Source organism: Mytilus trossulus, chromosome 14 (genome assembly GCF_036588685.1).
Source record: "Mytilus trossulus isolate FHL-02 chromosome 14, PNRI_Mtr1.1.1.hap1, whole genome shotgun sequence".
Classification (NCBI taxonomy): Eukaryota; Metazoa; Mollusca; class Bivalvia; order Mytilida; family Mytilidae; genus Mytilus; species Mytilus trossulus.
In genome coordinates this window covers 37,080,339-37,105,284 of record NC_086386.1, presented here as the reverse complement: position 1 = coordinate 37,105,284, position 24,946 = coordinate 37,080,339, and the positions used below count along the sequence as shown (strand labels likewise).

Below are 24,946 nucleotides of genomic sequence, written 5' to 3'. Positions count from 1 at the left end.
AAGCTTATTGCATATTATATTCAAATTGTTTTAAAGACTTCGAACATCTATTTGTTTTAAATTCAATCAAACTACTTGATTATTCTATACTCTAACTAAATTTGAAAAAAGTTAATATGAATTACAGTTTGAAATAATATTCACATGTAAGTATGCCTTACACCATGTATATATTTAGTATTTCAGTTAGTCGTGGGAAACGAAAAACTGGTTACTGCGATAAAACTTCCCTTAATTTATTCCAAAACACGGCATCACCAAATTCATCGTTTGGGTACTCGATGTAAGAGTGGGATTGAACTAGCTCCAAAACCATCATTGGTAAATCCTTTGCTGCCATTTGCTCTAGAAATACTAAAAATAATATGTTTTCCTTATTTCTAGAATAAATACTTTCCACTTTCGCCATGTTGTATTCAAACATACACCAATACGAATCCAGATAATTTTGGGACATAACAATAACCACTTTACGGCTGTTGTGATGTTTGCTGCAATGTCATTTCCAGGTAGAAAATCTCTTTTATGTATACACAGCTTCAACCCAGCCTGGCTTTCTAGACAATGCAAAAGTTTGTCATGAACGAAAAATCGGTCATTGTTTTCGTAGGATATAAAAGCATCGTACTCATAATCGTTGTCATTATCAAGTTTTTCTTTATTTTGCACTTGATATTTATTTTTTACCATGTAATACGTATATCGCAAACGCCACCTGTTGCGGTAACATATGCCCCAAATTAAAACAAACAGAAAAATGACCAATGATATAACTGTGCCAACAATCAAAGATGAATACGACGAACATTCCATCTTAAGCTTCTCATAAATTCTATATGATTTCCATAGTGATTCTTGGACTCCATTTGACATCAGACACTAGGTTTTATTTATGCTGTGAAATTTGATTTGCGTCATTGACATCCACTTTACAAATTATGTTGCTTCGCAATTGCATTTTAACGGATTGCCACTTATATCAATGGTGAAATTGTTTTTCACTGTGTAAACTTCTTCCAAATGATCACGAGCATATTCATCTAAACTAGAAATTCTATTATTAGAAAGGTCTAAATTTGACAATTGTTTCATGTGATTTATTTGAAAGGTAATATTTTCCAACATATTTCCTGATAATTTCAACTCTGTCAAATTGAACTGAGATCTAAAAAAATTATATGATAAACTATTTTCTGCAAAATTTACAAATTGAAGGGCTGGCATATGCTGCATTATTTCGCCCTCGGTGTCAGCGGGCAGAACAAATCCAAGTAGATTATTTTGTACGAGTAAAGTTGTCACATTCGGAACGCTTTTAAAAAATACCTTTGACACATTTGAGCATAAGTTATTAGATAGATCTAAAAAATGCAAATGATTGAAAGTTAAAAGAGCACCTATCCATGAATAGAAAATATTATGACTTAAATCTACGTACTCTATTATATTTTCGGAAACTGTATACTGTGGGATTTCATAGCGAAGAAAACAATCGTTGTAAAAGACTGTTTTCAGGTTACGAGGAATTGGCAAGAATTTCCAAGAAGTTTCAAATCGAGATATTGTTTCTACAGGTGTATGTTCACAAAACTGATTACAACATGATTTATCAGAACGCTCGCATTTTTCTTCCTCCCCGTTGTTACTTCGCGAATTGAACAGAAACGACGCATTTACAAATTCAACTTGCGTAAATATAAATTCGGAAATATATTGTCCATACGAAAATTCATTGTCGGACACAAAGAGTTTACGAATGGAAGAGGGAAGTTGTCCAACAGCTCCAGCTTCAATGAGCTGGATTCTGTTGCTGTCACCATGAATTTCTTCCAAGTTTGTATATCTTAATTGCGATAAATGTTGTTTCAAAACTTTTGTATTCATTTGAAATGTTTTATGAATTTTATTAAATTTCAGAACTTTGATAGACGTGAATGGAAGGTCAATTGTGACATTTTCTAATCCATCAAACTTAAGGCATCTGTTAAAAGATATATCTAAAGTTGATAAGTTTCTCATAAATCTAAATGAACCATTGTATGCGTAATTCACTTTACAAGCAGAAATATCTAATTCATATATTGATGGTACAAATCTAAAAGTGTCTGGTTTCACGATGTGCATGTAGCAGTCTCCAGATGTCCCAGAGACGTCCAGAGTCTGTAGATGTGGCATTTCAGGGAAGTTTTCTTGAGACGAATTGTAATCAATCTTCAATGTGAGTAAAGATGGAGGAAATGTAACGTTGTGATTGCTCCAGCTAATATTATTCCTCTTAACATCTAAGTATGATAATGTTCGTAGATATAAAAACACATCATCGTTGGTTGTTTTAGTAATATTATTATTGTTTATCTGAAGCTTTAAAACACTGTCCAGCCCAGCAAACATTTCTTTTTTGAGAAAGTGTAATTTGTTTTGTGAAAGGTTAATTTCATGTAAGCCATTGTTATCCTCAAAATGATATTCCGGTATATCAGATATATTGTTGTTGCTTAAATCAACACTGCACACGTTTTCTGGCAGTTTCGGGATATAATTTAAGCTTAGGTTTGAACAATCGACCTTGACATACGTCACATTTAAAGATTTACATCGACATTTTGTATTAAAGTAACATGTTGTTTTCAACTGTCCGTTTACTTCCATCATCAGAATAAAACACGCAACAAGGAGAGTAAGTTGTTTAGTTGCCATATTTCTGAAATAGAAACAGTGCATGGACTATTACTAAACGAAATGGCCAATATGCAAGGAATTTACTTTAATATTTGTGGCCTAAGAAATAATACATCACATAATAACAACTAATACACATATACTCTATTTAGAGATTTGCAGCAAATTATTGAAAAGCCTAACTAAATCATTTTTTCTCATCAAAATTTTGGTTTAAAATATGAGTTATATCTTTTGAATCCGCATTACAAACGAGATATCGTATCATTTGTTCCGTTGTTTTGTTGATTTAGACCGTACATTTAGATACCTTTAACACTCAAAATGTCTTCCGTAATGCTCGAAGCCTAAACATTGAAACATAGAAACCAAATACAAACTCAATGCGTTAATATAATTAAAAAGGACAAAAAGTATATGTGTCAAACTTATCAATGGAAAAACATAATCAAAGACCACTCATTTGGGGGAGAGAATTCTGTATAAAACTGAAGTCCAGTGCACCATATTTTATACCTGAAGTTTACATTGACAATAAGGGATAAAACATTTTGTTTCAAATAAACGTTTACTTCCGACGTCAATAAATAAACAAAGAAGCAAACAAATCAGCTTTGTTATTACTATATTGCTGTGATAAAATGATACGCGTAAATTTTCCCGAAAAGGAAGGGATTTTCTCAAGGATTTATATTTCACTAGTGCAACTTTATAAAGTTTGTTAAATATAAGCTGATTTTTACAGTAAAATCGCTGTCATTGTGTTCTATGATTATTGAAACAATATATAGGGAGTAATGTGCCTGTCCCAAGTCCGGAGCCTGTAATTCAGTGGTTGTTGTTTGTTGATGCGTTAGATACTTGTTTTTCGTTCATTTTTTTTATATAAATACGGACGTTAGTTTTCTCGTTTGAATTGTTTTACATTGTCATTTCGGGTCATTTTATAGCTGACTATGCACTATGGGCTTTGCTCATTGTTGAAGGCCGTACGGTGACTTATAGTTGTTAATGCCTGTGTCGTTTTGATCTCTTGTGGAGAGTTGTCTCATTGGAAATCATACCACATCTCCTTTTTTATATTGACAATCTGCCGAAATTCAATTTATATTAAACTTCAACTATTTTCTTAAAAAACAAGTAAAACATCCATTCAACCGTTCTTGTTTGGGTTTTTTTATTGGTAAAAATTTCAATTTAGTTATTGCACAGGAATGTTAAACACGAAAAATATAATAAAATGAACTGCAAGAGTTCCTAATAATTTTACCTTGATAAAAACTTTGAGTTAAAAGATTTAAACTGAAAGAAAAATGAAAGAAATAGTAAAAGTTAGTTAGGAGGTTCACCTCTTATTAAATAAGTGATTCGGGATCATCTTGTGAGATTCTTTCTTTGTTTCGTATGTATACATGTACGTTGAACGGATCGATTACATCTATAATACTAAAATTACGAGGTCCAATTTGTCAGCCGTCATCACGTAAAAACGACGAATCACAGAATTCAACTTTATATATAAATAATATAGTACAAAGGTGTAGATGAAAAATTACACCACTCCAGGCCCTTTTGTTTTCCACGTAATTAATATTGCCAATAATTAAGAAGTTCCGGGTAGAGTCCGCTACCGATACCAATAGTATATTCAACTGTTACCTATTACCTTATCTGTACGTTCCGCATCTGACAGGCGCACCACCAAACGTTGTATTCAGGATTAATATGCTATATACACGGGTCATAACCACAGGGTTGACACTACTAAATTGTCAAATTGTTACCTATTGTAGTATTTTATTCAGTAAGACTTTCTAAGATAACAATACGAATACTAAAAATCTGAACTAAAAATAAGGCGTATAGGTACAGTTTTCAATTTGTTAGTGGGCATGACGTAAAACAGCGACGCAAAGAATTCAACTTTATTTATAACTTATATAGGACAATGCTGTTGATTAAAAAAATACCCCGTTCCAGGACCTTTTGTTTTCCAAATAATTAATATTATTGTTTCAGTTCGACGGGTTCAAACAGAAAAACTTGAAAGCAGAGAAAAACTGTATATCTTATAATCGCCATGACTTTATCAGATGACAATACTAATACTAAAATAAGGCTTGCGCATAGTTATATACTTTAATTCAGTCTCGGATCCGTGATATCACGGGTGTGTTCTAGTCTTTCTAAAGAAATGTCATGATTTCGTTTCAACCTTGAGATTTGCATAAATACTCCTAAAATAACACTTTATTTATGTAGATCAATATTACGAACTATTACACCATAATACCTTCAACAAATATTGTTCTGAGGAGTTGAGAAACAAAATATAAACGGCACTTCAAAATTCGCTGATTCAGATTATCTTTTTAACATGTAGGTTAGGACTTCATAGCTATTCAATATCTTTACGAAAAACTATCTTTTGGTTTTACATATTTCTAATTATATATGACGATATTTGTTCTTATTATTTAAATGAGAGCCGAAAGTTGCAGTTCAAAATGTAAGTCTTCTAAAGTCAGACAAAACGTTGTCCTTTTATTTTAGATCTCTAATAACCGTTATGAATTTCACTACGCCGTGGTATAAACTTTATGTAATTCTATCATATAGTTTTTAAACTAGCCTATTACATATCAAAATTACCAATTTTGAGGGATTTTAAGTGTTTAAAATGTATATACATAAGACGATTTGTTGTGAGTACTAATAAGACAACTCTATATCCAAGTCAAAATATATAAAACATTATGTTAAAGGCCTTTTACATGGAGCCTTTGCTCTCACTGAACAGCAACCTTAATCAAATACTATGATTTCTTTTTATGGCAGTACAAATATGTGACCAGCCACGATATATCCAGGCTTATGGAGGTAGAACGTCATTGTAAGAAAAACGCCGTTAACTATATGTGACTAGCCACTTCCAGGCTTAGGAGGATACATTGTCTAAAATTTGCTTTTTGTATATTTATCTAGAATATTCCGAAACAAAACTCTCTGTCATGTTATTATGACATATTTGTTGTAAAAGCAATGAAACGAATCATTTCGAATATCGGTATGAAAATGAGACTGTTCTATGACGGCTTTTATTTATTGAAGGCACTAGTTTATAAAATACAAAATTATTGTGTTTATTGGCTCTTAGTAATGTTCAATAGCGTATTTGAATAAAATTTCAAAGTCTTAAATTTACTACAATACAAACAATATTTAGCTCTATTTTAGAACATGTAATTTAAACTTGTTGAAATGAAGTTAGTTTAAAATTTGTCAAAGTAAGCTTTAAGAATTCCTTTTTTTAAATTCGTCTTTTAATTTAGATTTGTCATGCTTGTCTCTAAACATAGTATGCGACGCGTAACAATTTATAAGTAGGTGTTCTCATTATATATGCATTTGATACGGTGCATTTATTATGGATATATTGTAATAACTGGCCAAACGGGTGTCTTTTACTTTGCTGCCACCACCTGTGTTTCAGGTACACAGGGAACCTCCATAAACTAGAATAAGCTAGTCTAAAACAGAGAATGGTTTCAACACGGGTGTTCTTTATATTACTGGACCAACAGGGTTAAAATACTTCTGACACATTAACTTCACTTTATATTTAACAAGAAACTCAAATTGCGAGAACAATATGGGTAAAGAATATTCAAATACGTAAGTCTGTGTATCTAAACGCATTTTCTATCATGTAGTTTATAGAACAGCATTACACTGTAAAATAGAGGCTGCACCTCTATAACCTGGAATCGCATATAAACTAACACTCAAGAAGTGGAAACTTCCAGGACAGTACCATCAGACTATTCCACAAATGAATATTATCTATCTGACAATCAAATAGTCTCTTGTCTCGGTCTAACAAGAAGATCTATTCTCTTGCGAGACAGTGTAATGACAACAATCAGAGACCAGTTGGACAACTATGGTGTATTATGTGTTTTCAGCAAGGAAAAGTAAGATAATTGTGAGCATAAAGATGTTTTATCAGTTAATTCACGAATTGTTCAGTAAACAATATTACACACTTTTTTTTTCTAAATTATTTGCTACAGTGTTCAACCAACTATTAAATATGCTATAACATTAACATATATTATATCTATGCCATCTTCTAATAAATTACACATTAAAAATAACAGTACTTTGTTATATTATTTACTAGACTTAAACCTCCTGGAGTAAGCACAGGAAGACAAACTTCAATCAATGAGACTGAGAGTATTTAAAAAGAAGTTTAATTATTCTAGCTTCTTACAATTCCTAACCTAACAAATATTCAGGATTTACAAATATTCTCTCTGAATGCTGGAAAATCTCAGCAAACAGGATACTTAACAAAATGTCCTTAACAAAATGGGAGGGGAAAAGGGAAATGGGGAAGGCATGTAACTTTAATCCGTTTACCTCAAAGAAACAGGTTAGCAAATGAAAGCTAGCCTGAATAAATAGACCAGCTATTTATATGTACATGTACAATTATATTAAATCCATTTTTGATTCTTCAGCGAATATTGAAAAATCGACAGTATCAACTGACCGAAAATCTGGCAACATATCTGGAGGTCTGACTAAGGAGGAAGAGGCCCTTTACAAACAGGTGCAAGCTTTTTATACCCCGATGAAGCTATCGGGGTAACGAACGGTTCTTAACGGGGAAACGAACGGGGAACTGTGAACGGGCCTGACAAGAACGAAAATAATCCCCGATTGCTAGAATTTAGTACATAAAAACGTAAACAACATGTTTACGGGACATAAAAATCATCTTAGTACAATTTACAATCACAAACAGTATAGTTTTAATACAATAACCTTGTAATAATCGATCTACAACCGCTACAGTATTCATACACTGTCTTACGCTAGTGGTACATAAAGTTCACCTGAGGTTACACAAAGGTCAGCTCATTTGCATAATCAATGCACACAAATCATTGTGCCGGAAATGGCGGTTGAAGTGAAAGTGAAAATTAACTACATAAGTTATCTCAATTATACAACAATAAAAATGGTTTTACACTTTGAAAACGGATTACATAGAACACTGAAAGCATAATGAATTGAATTAAAAAGGTGAGAACCGGTGTCAAACTTTAAAATAGCCCAAAATCGAATCATAGCCGATAACAGGTGCTTGAATGAAAATACACATGTTTTCCAAGGAATTTCGCTTGGCCAAGTCATTACAATATTTCAGACTCCATTTATGAAAGAAAATTTATAGAGCAGAGCATTTATTTATATTTTGTAGCTCTATTTTAATTTAAACTTGTTGAAATGAAGTTAGTTTAAAATTTGTCAAAGTGAGCTTTAAAAGAGGGACGAAAGATACCAAAGGGACAGTCAAACTCATAAATCTAAAACAAACTGACAAGAATTCCTTTTTTTGATTTAGATTTATTATGCATGTCTCTATACTTAGTATGCGACGCGTAACAGTTTATAAGTAGGTGTTCTCTTATATGCATTTTATACGGTGCATTTGTTAGGGATATATATCAGATTTCATTTATGAAAGGAAATCTATAGAGCAGAAATTTGATTTTGTTTGTTAATCAATTTAAAATGTAGATTCAAATATTTTTCACTTCAAACGATAAAGTAAAACTTCTTCAAAACTTATAAATGATTTATAGTTCGGCGTCAGCAAAAAGAGCCAAGGAAAGTGTTTATCTCTTCTTCACAAAAACGTATTTCATTGAATCTCAATATTTATCATGTTTTTAATTTTTCTAACAACGAAGTTCTACCTCCATAAGCCTGCAAATGTCATGGCGGGTCACATATATAGAATTATTTGAATAACATCTGGTTAAGAAAACACTGGGTTTTTCTTATACATTCAAAAAGGATTACGGGAATTTTAAATACAGAAAATGATATCGGCGTAATAGAGTACGGGGTTTTTACAAAAAGATCAGTAACACGCTTTTTCTGTAGATTTTAATAAGGTAATGATTTTCTATTACAAAAAAATCAGTTTAAAATACATTCAACTTAATCTAAAATTTGTAATATCATATGTTTTTAGATACTTACAGCAATTGACAGACTGCAATCCCACTTAATACAATAATGAACGATATAGGTTAAAACATTAAAGGTGTATGAAGCTCAGGTATGATTTATCTGATGACGTAAACATCTATATACTGCACAGAAAAAGAAACAATCATATCAAATCAAGGAATCGCAAACATATTGAGTTTTGAAATTTGATATATTTATCATTAACTTAAGGGCATGAATTAAACTCGTTGGTATATGCAACATGGTGTTGAATGTTAAGTTGATAAACTTATTACAGATTCGTTTAACCTATATAACTTAAAGTCATAAGAAACCTCAACTTAAAAAAAATATGCATATGTTTTTTATAACTAAATGGATAGTTTTCATTATACAACTTAAGGACATATACTTTTTTTTCTGAGGAAAATTCTTAAATTTGTCCACATTTAGAAGAAGTTTACTTATTTTTAATTGCTTGCTTCCAGGAAGCAATTCGCCGACATGTTTTCCGTATGCATAGTGACCCGAGCGTTACCCTACTCGTAAAAATCCGGTGATCGCAATACGCATGGATCTGTCATTGAAATAAACAAATATCTGATTATACATGTTAAACACGCGCTCAATGTCCATGCTTTTTGTGATTTGTTTACTATAAGGTGGCAATCGGTAAAACTCGGCTTCAAAACACGGCATTTAATTAGCAGCGATATTTGTTAAATCATAACAAACAGAGAGAAAAAAAATTGACGATTATATGATTTATTTGCGAAAATAATGATAAAATCGTGCACAGAGGACTAAGTTTATGATATATACATGCATTGGTTCAAGAATTAGATAAACATTATTTTTCACCACTCGTTCGTTTCATATGACTTTAAGTCAATAATACACGTTTGATGAGGACATAGACGCACATATGCATGATCTGTATGAGCGGATGTTGAATACTATTGGAATAACGGACAACACTCTCAAGTTTGGTCGTTCTTAGTTTACGTGCAGTTTTGATCTTGGTTGTTCTACGTTCTAACTGCTTTCTTTGTAATTAATTCTGAATATGTGGAGTTGAATTACAATATGTTATAAGGGCAAGAAATGGCATGAAAACAATGTTAATGTGCTTCAAATATTGTCTTGTTGATGTAGTTATGTGTGCACGTGTATGTTTCATACCGAACTGCATATTTCTTGTTAAACCAAAACAACATACCGCATAACATTGAAACAAATTATGTATATAACGCAATATACCTGTTAGCTGTTTATGAATTTCCTCTTTGCCAGATTCTTTTCTTACCATCCTCAGTTACAATGCAATATCTGCTTTCATCTGAGATGCTTATTATCATCCATTGGTGGTCGCACAAGATCTGTATAGCTGTAGCCTGCAGTGCAATTTTACATACACTTTTTTTGTCCACGAGAGTATCACCAGCCCAGTAGCCACACTTGTGTGTGAGAATTTGTTTTCACTAATATGTTAATTTCCTTTACATTTATTGTGCATATTGGTAGTGTTTTAAATACAAAAGTTATTTTTTCCCAGGGCAAAGAATGCTCTCGTCGAATTGGTAAAACATTCCGGTATTTTGGTTTGTGAAGTTTGGTCTTCTAATTTTTTGATTCAAGCTCAACTGTTGAGTCTTATGGAAACGAAAGGCGCATCTGATGCTCACAATATGGAGCCCTTTATCGTATCATTGGCGAGTTTTGATGTATCCAATTAATAATCGAGTACATTTAAATCCCTATTTGACATTTTATAAAGGGTTCAGTATAGTTAAAGTGCACAGATTCAACGTAATACATAATATTCGCTTTAAAATCAAAATGGCAATATCGACTGAAACGTAAAAAAATATTATTTCAAAGAGCACCAATAATTCTAGTTGAAGTTTGTACCAAGGACTTTGTTTTGCGGATTCAGACGGGGCGGCTCTGTGAAGTTGATAAATTGTCTTTGGTCTTATTCATATTTTATCATGCTATAAATTTATCCCATTCTTATAATTAGAAATAGTAGAACAGAAGCAAATAGGAGACACAATAGTTTTTGGTATATAGTTTCAAAATGACCAATTCCGAGTGGGTACAAGACTAGCTGTATGTGTTCATTGACAACCATACCATGCTTACTATACCAAAATGTATGATTTGAATACTTATCACATGTGCCGTAGATAATGTTTTGAAGGGTAAGTGTTATTCCTTACCTAATATTCTGTTTTTGTCCAAATTGATGGTTCAACATTCCTGCTAACCATTCAATGAGCTGACCATTTATCCAAAAAACCGTAGGTAAATAAAGGCAACAGTAGTATACCGATGTTCAAAACTCATAAATCGATAGAAAAAAAAACAAATTCGGGTCACAAACCAATACCTAGGGAAACGCATTAAATATAAAAGAATGACGACACAACATTAAAATGTAACACGCACAAAAACGAACTAACCATTGGACAAAATCCGATGAGAATAACAAATATAACATCAAAACTAAATACATGAATTTGGGATAGAAAAAATCCGTGACACGTCTTATAATAATGGATTATAAGTTCATCGATTGAAAAAAAATGCCTAATTTATGACAAAACAATCAAGTCAAACATACATGACAGACATGATCCAACCAAAAATAGCATGGTGACACTTTTTTGATTTGGAAGATATTGATTCAGTCGGTCCTTTAGATCAAAAAGTTTATGACTGAAGGCCTTGGACTGTCGGAAGTCGAGGATCAAAATATCGTCATATGATTACGTAACAATATCATTTTTTTTTTATGTTTGCACGTTTATTATTTGAATGCAAGCATAAAGTGTTGTTGGGGGCATTTTCTGTACCGATTATTCTATACGTTCTTTCATTGACCATGAGGCTATTTGTTGTATTTGTAAGACTGTTATAGAAATAAGGGACATCTTGGGTATAACAAAATACTACGTTACCGTGTACGTAAAAATCTATGACACCGTGGTAGTTTATTTAAATTCATAAATAAAGTTTTGGTAAATAGATTTTAAAACAAAACCTTCAAGAAATATAAGCACTTTCATCATTAAAAGGACGGGTTTTTTTTCATATATAGTACTAAAAGTAGCAGTAACCATTTGAATACTGAAATATCTTTCCGCTTACCTCAACGAATATGTTTTCAAAATTATCAAAAGTATAGTATTTTTTAAATGTCATCTTCTGTGTATTTGTTGTGTGCGATGGGGTTCTACACAACATAATGTTTTAAAGTCCTATTGTATCGACTTCATTGTATTTCTATATGTTGTTGAAAACCCAATCACTGTTTAATGAAATGATATTGTTGATTTTAAAACTATGCATTTGGAATAATAGTGTTATGAGTAAGACAATCAACGGTTTTGATATTACTATACATATATATTGGTAGTTTCCTCTGTTATTCTGCGCGGATACACTGGATTCCGTGAAAAATTCCTAAAGGGATTATGAGCGGTTGATCACCAACGTATTTACATACAAAGTAAAAAAATATATCAATAATAATTGCACATAATTTTTAATCAGAAGATCTTATAATTTAGCTTGTGTTTAGATATAAAAAAATTTAATACCAATTATTGAAGGCGTCTTTGGGAGCAATTCAAGGACACAATGGTATATAATAGTTAACCATGATAGGTCTAACCCATTAGCACTTTTCCCGTATAACGAAGTCCCACATGTGTTTTCTTTAGCATTCTATGTACAAAATGGCTTTGGTATACGGCGCGGGACGTTTGCGCTTTTTCATAGGACATTTGCGCTTTTATTTTTGGACACTTGTGCTTCAAATCATAGGACAGTTGCTTTTTAAAAAAGGACATTTGCGCTTTTTACATAGGAAATTTGCGCTTTTGCAATATTTAGCTTTTTATGACTTCCCCTCTCTTTTATTCGGGCTTGACCTTCAAAGAGAGTGTGAACATCTTCTCTTGATTTAGGCAAATTCTGTTGAGATTTTCTACTTATTCTGTACACAGCCTTTGAAACAGACTGTAAATCCTTAGGATGCAAAGAATCCTCATCCACATATTCAATCCAGCACGAATTATTTTTTAAAGCTCTGTGTAAGATCGTCAGCATTCTTATGTTTGGCATACACTCTTAGCTGATGGCACTTAATTTTTCTGTCATCGCATTTTAGAGGGATTATGTCATTTTTCTGACTCAAAACATTAGTAGTCCTACTGTCCGTTTTAATTCTAGTAGTATTACAATTTTCACGGTACATCTCCATGAAAGGTCTTCACTTTTGAGGGTTTGATCAAAACGATATAACAATCCATAATGACATATACTTTTTTTTTCTTTTACTAGTCTCTATAACTTTAAAATCCTGTGTTAATGTGAACTAACTAACGACAAATATATTAAGTTGAATTTATTTACGAAATGATTACAATTCATCAAATTTACAGGTACACGACTAAAGGTAAAAAGCGCAAATGTCCGGTCAATTTAATACAGGTGTATTAAACTTTAAGCGCAAATGTCCATAGTGTTTGAAGCGCTAATGTCCTATCGTTTTACAGGTAAAAAAGCGCAAACGTCCTGTGCCCTTGGTATATGCTTCCAACATAAGTATTAGATCGCTGTGGTCTGCTGCAAATCGTAAAATAATATTTCAGAATTCTTAACTGTACTTACCTCAATAAACAGTCTATAAATCAAACTCCTGTTTAATAAATTAATAAATTAACAAAGAACAAAACAACGGTTCGTTATATTAAACTATGTGCATCGATCCGCTTTCTAAGCAAAGATTGTTTGAATTTACGTCCCGAATTTCAAACTTGTTAACACGACTTTTACATAAGAAATAGATTAATTTAATTTTGAATACTTCTACAAGAATTGCCAAAAGTTAATGAATCAAAATTATTTTTATTTTCTAATTGAAAAATCATTTTGATAATAGATTTTAGACACCAGTTACAGATTATCGACACTTATGTTCCTTACGTCGTAACTACAATCTCCTTCCCTTTCATGAATTTGACCTACCGAATTATAATATTTACTGGATTTGTAATCACATAAGCAACACGACGGGTGCCGCATGTGGAGCAGGATCTGCTTACCCTTCCGGAGCACCTGAGATCACCTCTAGTTTTGGTGGGGTTCGTATTGTTTATTCTTTAGTTTTCTATGTTGTGTCATGTGTCCTATTGTTTTTCTGTTTGTCTTTTTCATTTTTAGCCATGTCGTTGTCAGTTTGTTTTAGATTTATGAGTTTGACTGTTCCTTTGGTATCTTTCGTCCCTCTTTTATGAAATATTATTCTTCCTTGAAAAGGACATCAATTATAGCTTGCTGAAATCAGATATGCTTTTTGACTGTTTTATAAGGGGACCAGTTTCATTATTCTTCAATGTGGACGTGGTATAAAAAAAAATCAATGTAGAGAGATATAATCTTATCTCATTCCCTTTAAACGCTCAACTCAGTAAAATGTTTAGTCATGTCGTTAACGAAGTGTTGAAGTCCTTATTTCAAATACAATTTAAAATGCCATTGCTATATTCGTATAGTTTGAAATGTGTATGCAGAAATTGACTCAAACAATTCCTCGTATAATATTTTTCGACATCCTGTGCATTGTTTTAAATAGTTAACCTTAAAAATAGCAGTTATAACTGTTGACTCGAAAACAGTACAAAACTAACTTTGTTTTCTTCTAAGGTAAATACGGATCAACAGTTTGTTAACATTTGAGATCGAGGAATTGATTACAAGGAATTTTTAAATACGATGTTGTGGAACGTTTGAAATGTTTTATGTGAAATTATGAAATGTATATATTCTTCCTTTGCATTGTTCTAAAATACTGAGATGATTAACTTTGAAATCATTATATCGGTCAAGGTTTGAATATGATGTTGCATCTAGGAAAACACTATTGACCTATACTGGTTTAATTTGATAGATAACTGACTCATCGGCACTCATACCACATCGTATTCCTATATTTAAATGAGGTCGTTAAGGATAAATGTAAAGTCCCAAAATATCAATCTAATAATATCAAGATCAATTTGGTTTTAACTTCAAATTTATATGTTAACTATTTGGTAAGTGATTGTTCCATCTAACCTTAATAACTCATTTCAACGCCTTAAACGTGTTGAATGTTTCCCAATAAACACAGACTTGAAATATTATACATTATGATTGATCCGAGTCTGATATGAAATTAAAGTATTTTTTTAAATTCTTACCTCTTAGGAAAGTTAATAACGTATGAACTTGGGTTTCTATTTTCTTTACTTATTTCTATACAAGAAAATATAACTGAGATGAAAGATCGATAAGATTGGAAAAAAAACTTTCATCTCACTTCCTGCTCCTTTTACTACATTGCATGATTAATATTGACCCATCTATTTTATCTGTCAAATATATGTTAAATTTGTTATCCGTTAAACGTATTATACTTCACTATTTGGATTGCACTTTTAACAGGTATTTTTTTTTAGATAAATACCTTATCCATGTTTAAAAAAAAATATAGATATGCCATAAAAAAAACATGCATTACTGCATTGCTTACGGGTACCATATGTGGAGCAGGATCTTTTTAGCCTGTCAGAACACCTGATATCACCCCCAGTTTGCACTACAATATCCATTTAGTGAGCTTATATTGTGCCTACCTAAATATAGTATTTATAGAGCTAATCATGCTTTAACGGCCCAACACACAAATTATAGATATTGAACATAGTGACACATCATATCATCCTAACTTTTGATTTTTTATCTACAGTGTTTTACCAGAAAATGTTATAAATAGAAATCACAGAAACAGGCACAATATCTATTCTGTGATTTCTTCCCTTTGGCTTACACAAATATAGTACTACATATGCTTCTGTCTTTAGCTTGTCTATAATTACTTAGAAATTACTAGTTTTCAAATATATATAAGTTAACTATCATATTATAATTTCAATAATCGAAAGCTGTTTCCAAAAAGAGTCTATTTTTGGTGACATTCATTTAACATGGCTTGTTACTTATACATCCCGTCATTGTGTTATTGTGATGCGATAATTTTTTGTATTCCTGTCTTTTTACTTTGCTTAGGTGGTTTGTCTGTATGCTTTTTTGTATTTCTTTGTTGAAATATTTTTTCGGTCTATAGTGTTTAAGATTACAACACAATTTTGACTGATGTATTCCTATCTTTGACATTTTTTCTTATTTTGTCTATCTTGTTTATGTACACACATTGTTGTAAATATAATATAATTTTAAGCGACAGTCGTACAACATGAACAAGTGATAGGTGAAGATTGATTTAATTCCAGTTCCAATCCACCATTTATTTCATTAGAAAAAAGTAAAATCACAAAAAATACTGAACTCAGTGGAAAATCTAATTGGAAAGTCAAAATTCACATGGCAAAATCAAATGACAAAACACTTAAAAAAAGGATGGACATGAACTGTCATATTCGCTGTACCTAGTCAGAAATATGACAGTTGTTATCTATTCGTTTGATGTGTTTGAGTTCAGTATTTTCGTTATTTGTCGGTTCTAAAGATACTGAAGATGAAGGAGCGTAAATTGCAGACTTGAATTGAGTTTGCCATAATTGACACCATAGACAAATGGAAACAGAGATAACTGAGAAAATTGAACATAAGCCTTAAAGGGGAAGTTTATTTGTGGATATCAGTATATTCAAGAATCAGTATGTTCAACACTTCATTTGGACATGAAATCCAGGGGTTGAAATTAGCGCTAGTCCGGTAGTCCGGGACTAGTAAAATTTGCGTCGGATCAGTAGATTTTGTTAGCTGGTGGTCCGGCGGACCAGTAGAAATTTGTCGATAAAAATCACTGATTGCATCGCAATCTCCGTTTGTTTACAAATCAATTTACCTGTGAAATCAATTATACGGTACTGGGGGGTATTACAATTGATCAAGTTAAATAATATCTCTGGTGAGCGTCCTTCGCACAATATAAATTTTGGAAATTTTTTGAAGGAGTTAAACCCACCGCCGGACAAAAAAATTAAGATAGCTGAAAATCAAAAGGAAGATCGAAATAAAGTATACGAAAGTGACAAAAGGAAATGCAATTACCGAAAATCATGGGAAAAAGATCGTGAATGATTGCATTATATATAGTAGGTTGAAATTTAATGATATGTACAATATGTGAAAACTTTAATCCTGTCCCTTACTGCTCATTTTTCATTTTCTGCAGAAGGGGGGTTTTCTGAGATGAAACCTTTTAAGAATGATTGGCGATGAAAATTGCGTCCAACTGTTTTATCAAATCTTTTATTCATTATGTTTCACACTGAAGATATGGCATCATTTGATCCGGTCCCGGCTATTGAAAAGTGGAATATTTTTGGACAGCGCTCCAGATGACCTAGTCAGGCACCCTATTGACTATGGTCGTCGTGAGGATTGCGATGACGTAGAAGACAATGTTGATATATGTTTTCTGTCCTTGATCCTGATTTTGATAAAGAAAATCATTGAGATTACCAAAGCCTTTATCAAATCAGAATAAAGACTATTCCTTTGTTACTGTCTAACTTATGTAAACGAAAGCATCAAAATAAAATTAAACAACTGTCATTTATATAAGTGTTTGTCAAATTAATGTCATTTTTGCAGGACCAGTAGATTTGGAGCCGGACCAGTAGAGTTTCAGTCCGGCGGGCCAGTACACATAATAGCTTAAATTCGACCCATGATGAAATCCCACTACTCAAAATATTATCTCTGAAGTTTGTCTATACAATCATTTGAGAAACATGTCGTCTTTGCAGTATGCTATTGGTGATATTATTCCGGGGTTTTTTTTCAAAAGTTAACTGGTTCAAAATAAAAGATGAGTTTCAGAATGCATTATATTGCCTAATTCAATTTGGAACAAACAGGCATAATTGAATATCTCATAAAGCTTGGCAAGTGTGGTAATTTCTGCTTCTTGCTATGTTTTTGTATAGTTTTAAAGCCAGCAAATACGAATACTCTGATAAAACTAGTAAATACACGGGGGATAAATAAATACGGTCGTCAAATCTGGAATATTTATCAACAAGGCAATAAGTACCTTCCAGTGAACCATTTAAAAAAAAGGACGACACGTTCTTTGAAATACCCCTGACTCATCAACTTTCTAGTCAGACTCTGGTGACATTTTATAAAGTCTGAGTAGCAGCTGCAATCTGGTCCTCAATACTCTTCAACTGCATACTTTCTTTGGCCTTTTAAACTTTTTTTTATTTGAACGTCACTGATGAGTCTTTTGTACACGAAACGAGCGTCTGCCGCAAATTAAAAAAAATGGTATCTAGGATGATTTTACTTTAAAGAAAGCATGTAGTTTAGTGTTCAGTAGGCAGTGAATCTAGACAATTTTCTATTTTATGCTGGTTTTACATAAAAACTACCTTTGGATATACAAAATAAATCAGAATATGACCTTCCACATATTGGTCTGTCTTAAAACACATTATAAAAACAACATGTATCTTTATTATTATTTGCTGCATGTATTTATGTATATAAAAGTTGAAATGCCAATTTTGTTGTATTTAGCTTTTCGTAAATAAACACAGCATATTGCACATGGCACACAGCTCGTTACCAATAATACATTCATGAAATCCTCAATGTTACATTTTCCATGTAATAGTTGTTAGATGAATAATATGACAATTGTAGACTTAGGTTGAGGCCAATACGATATTATATCGAACTCATTTACAGGCTTTGATTGTATAATATTTAAATTGATTGTTTATTAATTTAAGGTGATTTATTTAGAACACAGGAAAACATGTTAATGATTTTAAATGAATTGCTATATCATTCACGATTCGTTTGTTGAAACATAACAAAACTGAGTCTCGAAACAGGACAGAAAGCATGACTTCATACGCTTTTTCCCTAAATCAATTACTGTTGATTGATTATTTTCATTTGTACCGATTTTCGACGATTGAAGAAAATTACAATTTCTTATTTTTGTTGTTGCAAATGTTGAAATTAAAATAGCAGCACTTTCACTTGTAAGATTTGCAAATACTCAAAGTCAATCCATAATGACTGAAGTTATATGGCTAAACAATCTACATGAAAATGAGATGTACCAAATTAGTACCAATACTAATACAACGCATACCAAATACCATTGATATGAGTAGTTCCCTTTACACAAATATAAGCACTAAGTAATACATGTAAACTAAGCAAAATGTTAATGTCTTTAAACCATTACTGAGGGGGCGGGGTCAAATGATAACAGATGTGATAATGCAAATACCACTGCATACCAAATATCATTGACCTACCACTAGTTGTACTCATAAACCGACCTAAACACAAACCAATACATGAAATCTAAGCAAAAGTTTCAAAGTCATTAGACCGTGAATTAGGGGGAGGTGCCAAAAAATCTTTATGGAAATAAGATATGCTTATACTAACACAACTGCATACAACATATCTTTGACTCTCAATTAGTGATTGACCATAAACTAGACATAAGCACACACTAATACATTGTTGACGCCGCCGCCGAAAAACTATGAATCGTCAATGTCCGTCAAGCGAGACAAAAATGATAACAGCGCTTTATAAAATACATTCATTTAGTTTAAACATACTTTATTTGTTTAAGTGTGCAAAAGGGATGAGACACAAGTTCGTCAAAATTGTATAGTCTTCTCCCATAACAATTTATAACAAAAGAATATCTAAAAAGCATGCATACAAACAATACAATATAAATATAGAAAAATATTGGAACTGTGAAGAGATGGTGTGTGATGATGTGAATGGTTATACACAATATGCATGTATTTACACTTTATAATGTGTCATATTACACTATCAGAAACCTCTTAGACTCTTTAATAAATTCATTCATCCTCAAACGCATCATCTGAAACACCCAAAGCCGAATATTATAGAGTCAATGCCTTTCTTTTGTTAGCTTTATGTTTTACAAAAAATTGAAATTGTTCGAAGAAGGGAGAACCCTGGTGAATAGAGAAATATTTGTTAAAAAAGAACGAAGGAAAATGGACGACGATAATTCTCAATAGATAAAATATCTAATAATAATTTCTTATTGTATGGAAAAAAATATTACAACATTTTTTTAAATGTATTACTAGTAAAATGTGTTAACATTACGTCTAAAAAAACAAGTTGGGAAAGAGTTTGTCTACAACACAACATCACACCAAAACAAACGAATGTTCAGAAAATTTCAAAGGTAGAAAATTTTAGCTATGCATAGTTGAGGAATTCTACGTCTAAATGATAAAGAAGTTCAACAAATGTAAGATATTTTTCTTTAATGTAAAACTGTTATGATTTAGTAATTAGATAATTTACTGTATTATCTAGCTATGTCGGCATTTCTACTAGATCAAACTGTAAACCAAATACATCATAAACCATGCATATATTTAGCATTTAAAATAGGGACGAAAGATACCAAAAGGGACAGTCAAACTCATAATTCTAAAATAAACTGACGTCATGGCTAAAAATGGAGAAAAAAAAAGACAAACAATAGTTCACATGACACAACATAGAAAACTAAAGAATAAACAACACGAACCCCACCCAAAATTAGGGGTGATTTCATGTGCTCCGGAAGGGTAAGCAGATCCTGCTCCACACGAATAGCTGACCATGAGGAGAGAGCGATAAAATGGTTACTGCGATAAGACTTCCCTTAATTTATTCCAAAACACTGTGTCACCAAATTCATCGTTTGGATATTCAATATAAGAGCTGGATTGTATCAATTCTAAAACCATCATTGGTAAATCTTTTGATGACATTTTCTCTAGAAATACTAAAAATAATATGTTTTCCTTATTTCTGGAGTAAATGCTTTCCACTTTTGCCATGTTGTATTCAAACATACACCAGTACGAATCAAGATAATTATGTGACATTACAATGACCACTTTACGGCTGTTGTGAATTGCAGACGTTATGTTTGCTGCAATGTCATTTCCAGGTAGAAAATCTCTCTTATGTATACACAGCTTCAATCCAGTCTGTCTTTCTAGACAATGCAAAAGTTTGTCATGAACGAAAAATCGGTCGTTGTTGTCGTAGGATATAAAAGCATCGTACTCATATTCGCTATCATTGTCGTTGCTTCCTTTATTTTGCACTTGATATTTATTTTTCACCATGTAATACATATATCGTAAGCGCCACCTATTACGGTAGCATATGCCCCAAATTAGCACAAACAAGAAAACGACCAATGTTGCTACTGTGCCAACAATCAAAGATGAATACGACGAACATTCGCTTTGAAGCTTTTCAAAAATTCTTTTCGGTTTTGATAATGATTCTTGGTCCCCACGAGACGTCAAGCATGCGGTTTTGCGTTTATTTAGAATCTTGACTTTTGTTGTTGACATCCACTTAATAAATTCTATGGTATCACAACTACATTTTAATGGATTCCCACTTATATCAATTGAAAAATTGTTTTTCGCTTTGTATACCTCTTCTAAATTACCACGAGCATGTTCATCTAAACTAGAAATTATATTATTAGAAAGATCTAGACTTGATAATTGTTTCATGTGGTTAATTTGGAAGGTTATATTATCCATCATATTTCCTCCTAATTTAATTTCCTTCAAATTTGTATGAGATTTAAAAAATGTATACGGCAAACTTGGAATCCTATTATCTGCCAAATTCACAAATTGAAGGGCTGGCATATGTTGCATTATCTCCCCTTCAGTGTCATCCGGAAGGACAAATCCAAGTAGGTTATTTTGTAGGAGTAATGTTATTACATTTGGAACGCTTTTAAAAAATACTTTTGACACATTCGAGCAAATGTTATTAGATAAATCTAAATATTGAACATGATCAAAAGTAAGAAGTGGACCTATCCACGAATAGAAAATATTATAACTCAAATCTACATATTCCACTATGTTTTCGGAAATTGCATACTGTTGTATGTCATAGCGGAGAAAGCAGTCTTTGTATAGAAATTTTTTCAGTTTTCGAGGAATTGGCAGTGCTCTCCAGGCAGTGCTGAATCGGGATATTGTCTCATCAAATATATGTTTTGGTTTAAAGACTTTATTACAAGATGATTCATCCGGACGCTCGCATTTTTCTTCTCGTTCTTTATTCCTTCGCGAATTGAATAAAAACGACGCATTTACGAATTCAATTTGCATAGTTATAAAATCGAACAAATATTGTCCATACGAAAATTCATTGTCGGAAACAAAAAGTTTTCGAAGGGAAGTTGGAAGTTGTTGTATAGTTCCTTCTTCTATGAGTTGGATTTTATTGCTATCGCCATGCAGTTCTTCTAAGTTTGTATATCTTAAATGCAAAAAATGCTGTTTCAAAACTTTCGTATTCATTTGAAATGTTTTGTGAATTTTGTTAAATTTCAGAACTTTTATCGAAGTGAATGGAAGGTCAATTGTCACATTTTCTAAACCATCAAACCTTAAACAAGTGTTAAAAGAAACGTCAAGATTTGATAAATTTTTCATGAAACTAAAAGAACCATTGTGAACATAATTCACTTTGCAAGCAGAAATATCTAACTCATATATTGTTGGTACAGATCTAAACGTATCTGGTTTCACGGTGTGTATGTTACATTGCCCAGATGATCCAGAGACGTCTAGAGTCTCTAAATGAGACATTTTAGGTAGGTTTTCATGAGACGCATTATAATCAATTTTCAATGTGAGCAAAGATTGAGGAAATGTAACGTTGTTATTGCTCCAGCTAATATTGTTCTTCTTAACATCTAAATATGATAGTCTTTGTAAATGTGAAAACGAATCGTTCGTTGTTTCTGTAATGTTGTTGTTGTTCATATGCAGCTTTCCAACATTTTTCAGTCCAAAAAACATTTCTTTCTTAAGAGTATGTAATCTATTGACTGAAAGGTTTATTTCAGATAAAATATCGTTGTCTTTAAAATGATGTTCCGGTATGTTATGTATATTGTTGTTACTTAGATCAACACTGCTTACATTTCTTGGCAGTTTGGGTATATTCTTAAGTTTCGAGTATGAACAATCGACCTCTACGAATTTCGATGGGGAAATTTTGCATCGACATGCATGGCAAAAGCTGCATTTGGTTTTCAAATGACAGTTAACTCCTATCGTCAAAACAAAACACACAACTAATCAAAACAGCTGTGTGATAACCATTTTCCTGAAATAAAAGTTTATATATTGATTTTAAGGTGGTATGGAATCGATTCTAAAACAAAAATCATACAATTTGTTAATACTTTGCCAAAATGTAGTATCTATTGATACATGTTCAAAATTATTATAAAAATGATAGGTCAACGCGCATTTTCTTAAGCTACAGGTTGGGACAAAATGACACATTTTTATGGATTATACAGGAAAAAACACAAGAGATAGGATCACCGTACGTTTTTTCCGGCTAAAAGACAAAATTGGAAAATTCCATGTAGATTCCTTCATGAAATGCACTGTTTTAAAGTAACATCCCCTTAAGATTCCAATTTGAAAATATTTAAAAACAACTAAATATAATCAACATTTGTATAAATATTAATATTTATAAGTTATATTCTTATAAATTAGTTCTTTTAGTGCAAATTCACATTAAATATCTGCATTCTTGCAACACATTTTGCTAACTTGATAGAAAATATGGACCTTAGATTCTCTGATTTTTTACAATCCAAGATGGCGAAAGACACCCATACCACCTGAAGGGGAAGAAAATTGACATTTCATGCTAGGGCACTTTCAAAAGTAGTTGTAAAATCATATTTAGAATAGTTCTGCTTTAATTATGGTCTTTGATTATTCTAACACTGTTAAAAGAGTTTTGATACAGAAAAAAAGTATGTAATTATTTTCCAAATTTCTACATTTTTTCAAATAAAATTAAGAATAAACTCCCCGTTGTATATATATATGTGTCAAATAGAAGACAAGCCGACCATACAGCAGAAAACAGCCTAAGGCCACCAATGTGTTTTCAACACGGCAAAAAAAAAACACACCTGGAGGCGGGCTTCAGCTTGTCTCTAAACAAAAATCTATAGAAGTTCAGCTAAAATAGACGATACAGTAAACTCCCAAACTGATATCAATATCAAAGTTAAAAATTAACAAAAAGTAAAACAACAAAAATACAGAACTCAAAGCTCGTGATCAAAATCTGAAATACACCGTCATATTCTTGACTTGGAACAGACGTTTATATTATATAGAAAATGGTGGGTTAAACCTGGTTTTATAGCTAGCTAAACCTCCCACTTGTATGAAAGTCGCATAAATTGCCAGTATACTTAATAACAAAGGCTAGAAGGTGCTTACTTCAGACAGGTGTACAAATGTAGCAGGGTTATACAGTTCGTAATATCTCGATCCTCCCATTGACCTCTATCCAATGTAAAATAAACTACCAGGTATCAGGTCCAAGTCAGATGTCAAAATAGGTAACCAAAAAAAATAAGCAAAATGACAATGATGCAACAAAAAACTACTAGCAGTTACTGACATGCCAGCTCTAGGCGAAAGTCATACGAATTAAAAGATTATGTCTTCATCATTATAATATCAAGCACAATCTCTCCCGTTAGGATATTCTAAATGCATCAAATAAACTCGTCATATAAAGAGATAAAAGATACAAAGTTGACTAAATATCTACTTACAGCTATAATATTTATAATTGCTTTTAACTTGTTCAATATTAACTTACCTCGTGAAAAAGATAATAAAACAAATACTTTTTAAAAAGAATGTCCGTTACGGTATAACAAAGAAACTTTTGTACAAGACAAACGGCTCGTTGTGTGATGAAACTATGTATATCCATTACAATATAACTTCCTTCTTCGATAAATATAGATCTTTTAAATCAACATCGGTATTAATTTTTAATACAAGAATTAAATACCCAAAAAACTCAATTGAATTTTGAATAAATCAAATTTTAATAGAATATGCACACCTATCTCTTCAATTTTGAAAAAAAAATGAAAATAATTTGTACTTAAAATGGTAGTAACTGCTAGTTATACCCAACAAAAGACTTCAATCTTTTTTATTCTTACTAGAAAAGAAATTCATAATAGATTTGTTGATAACATTTATTGCTGCAAGTATAACTTTCCGAAGAAGCTGAATTTTGTGCTGTTTGGCTATCGTTA

General features: G+C 31.9%; 1 protein-coding gene and 1 pseudogene across 1 annotated transcript; both read right to left on the bottom strand.

Moving 5' to 3' along the window:
* Window positions 1-211: 211 nt before the first annotated feature.
* On the bottom strand, window positions 212-2,697 carry LOC134697713 (toll-like receptor 4; annotated as a pseudogene).
* Window positions 2,698-20,444: 17,747 nt separating this feature from the next.
* LOC134697712 (toll-like receptor 4) lies at window positions 20,445-23,519 on the bottom strand. The gene is made up of 2 exons (XM_063559997.1): window positions 23,489-23,519; window positions 20,445-22,903 (listed from the first exon to the last, which is right to left on the bottom strand). The coding sequence occupies exons 1-2, from the start codon at window positions 23,517-23,519 to the stop codon at window positions 20,445-20,447; spliced, it is 2,490 nt and encodes an 829-aa protein (XP_063416067.1).
* Between the last annotated feature and the right edge of the window lie 1,427 nt (window positions 23,520-24,946).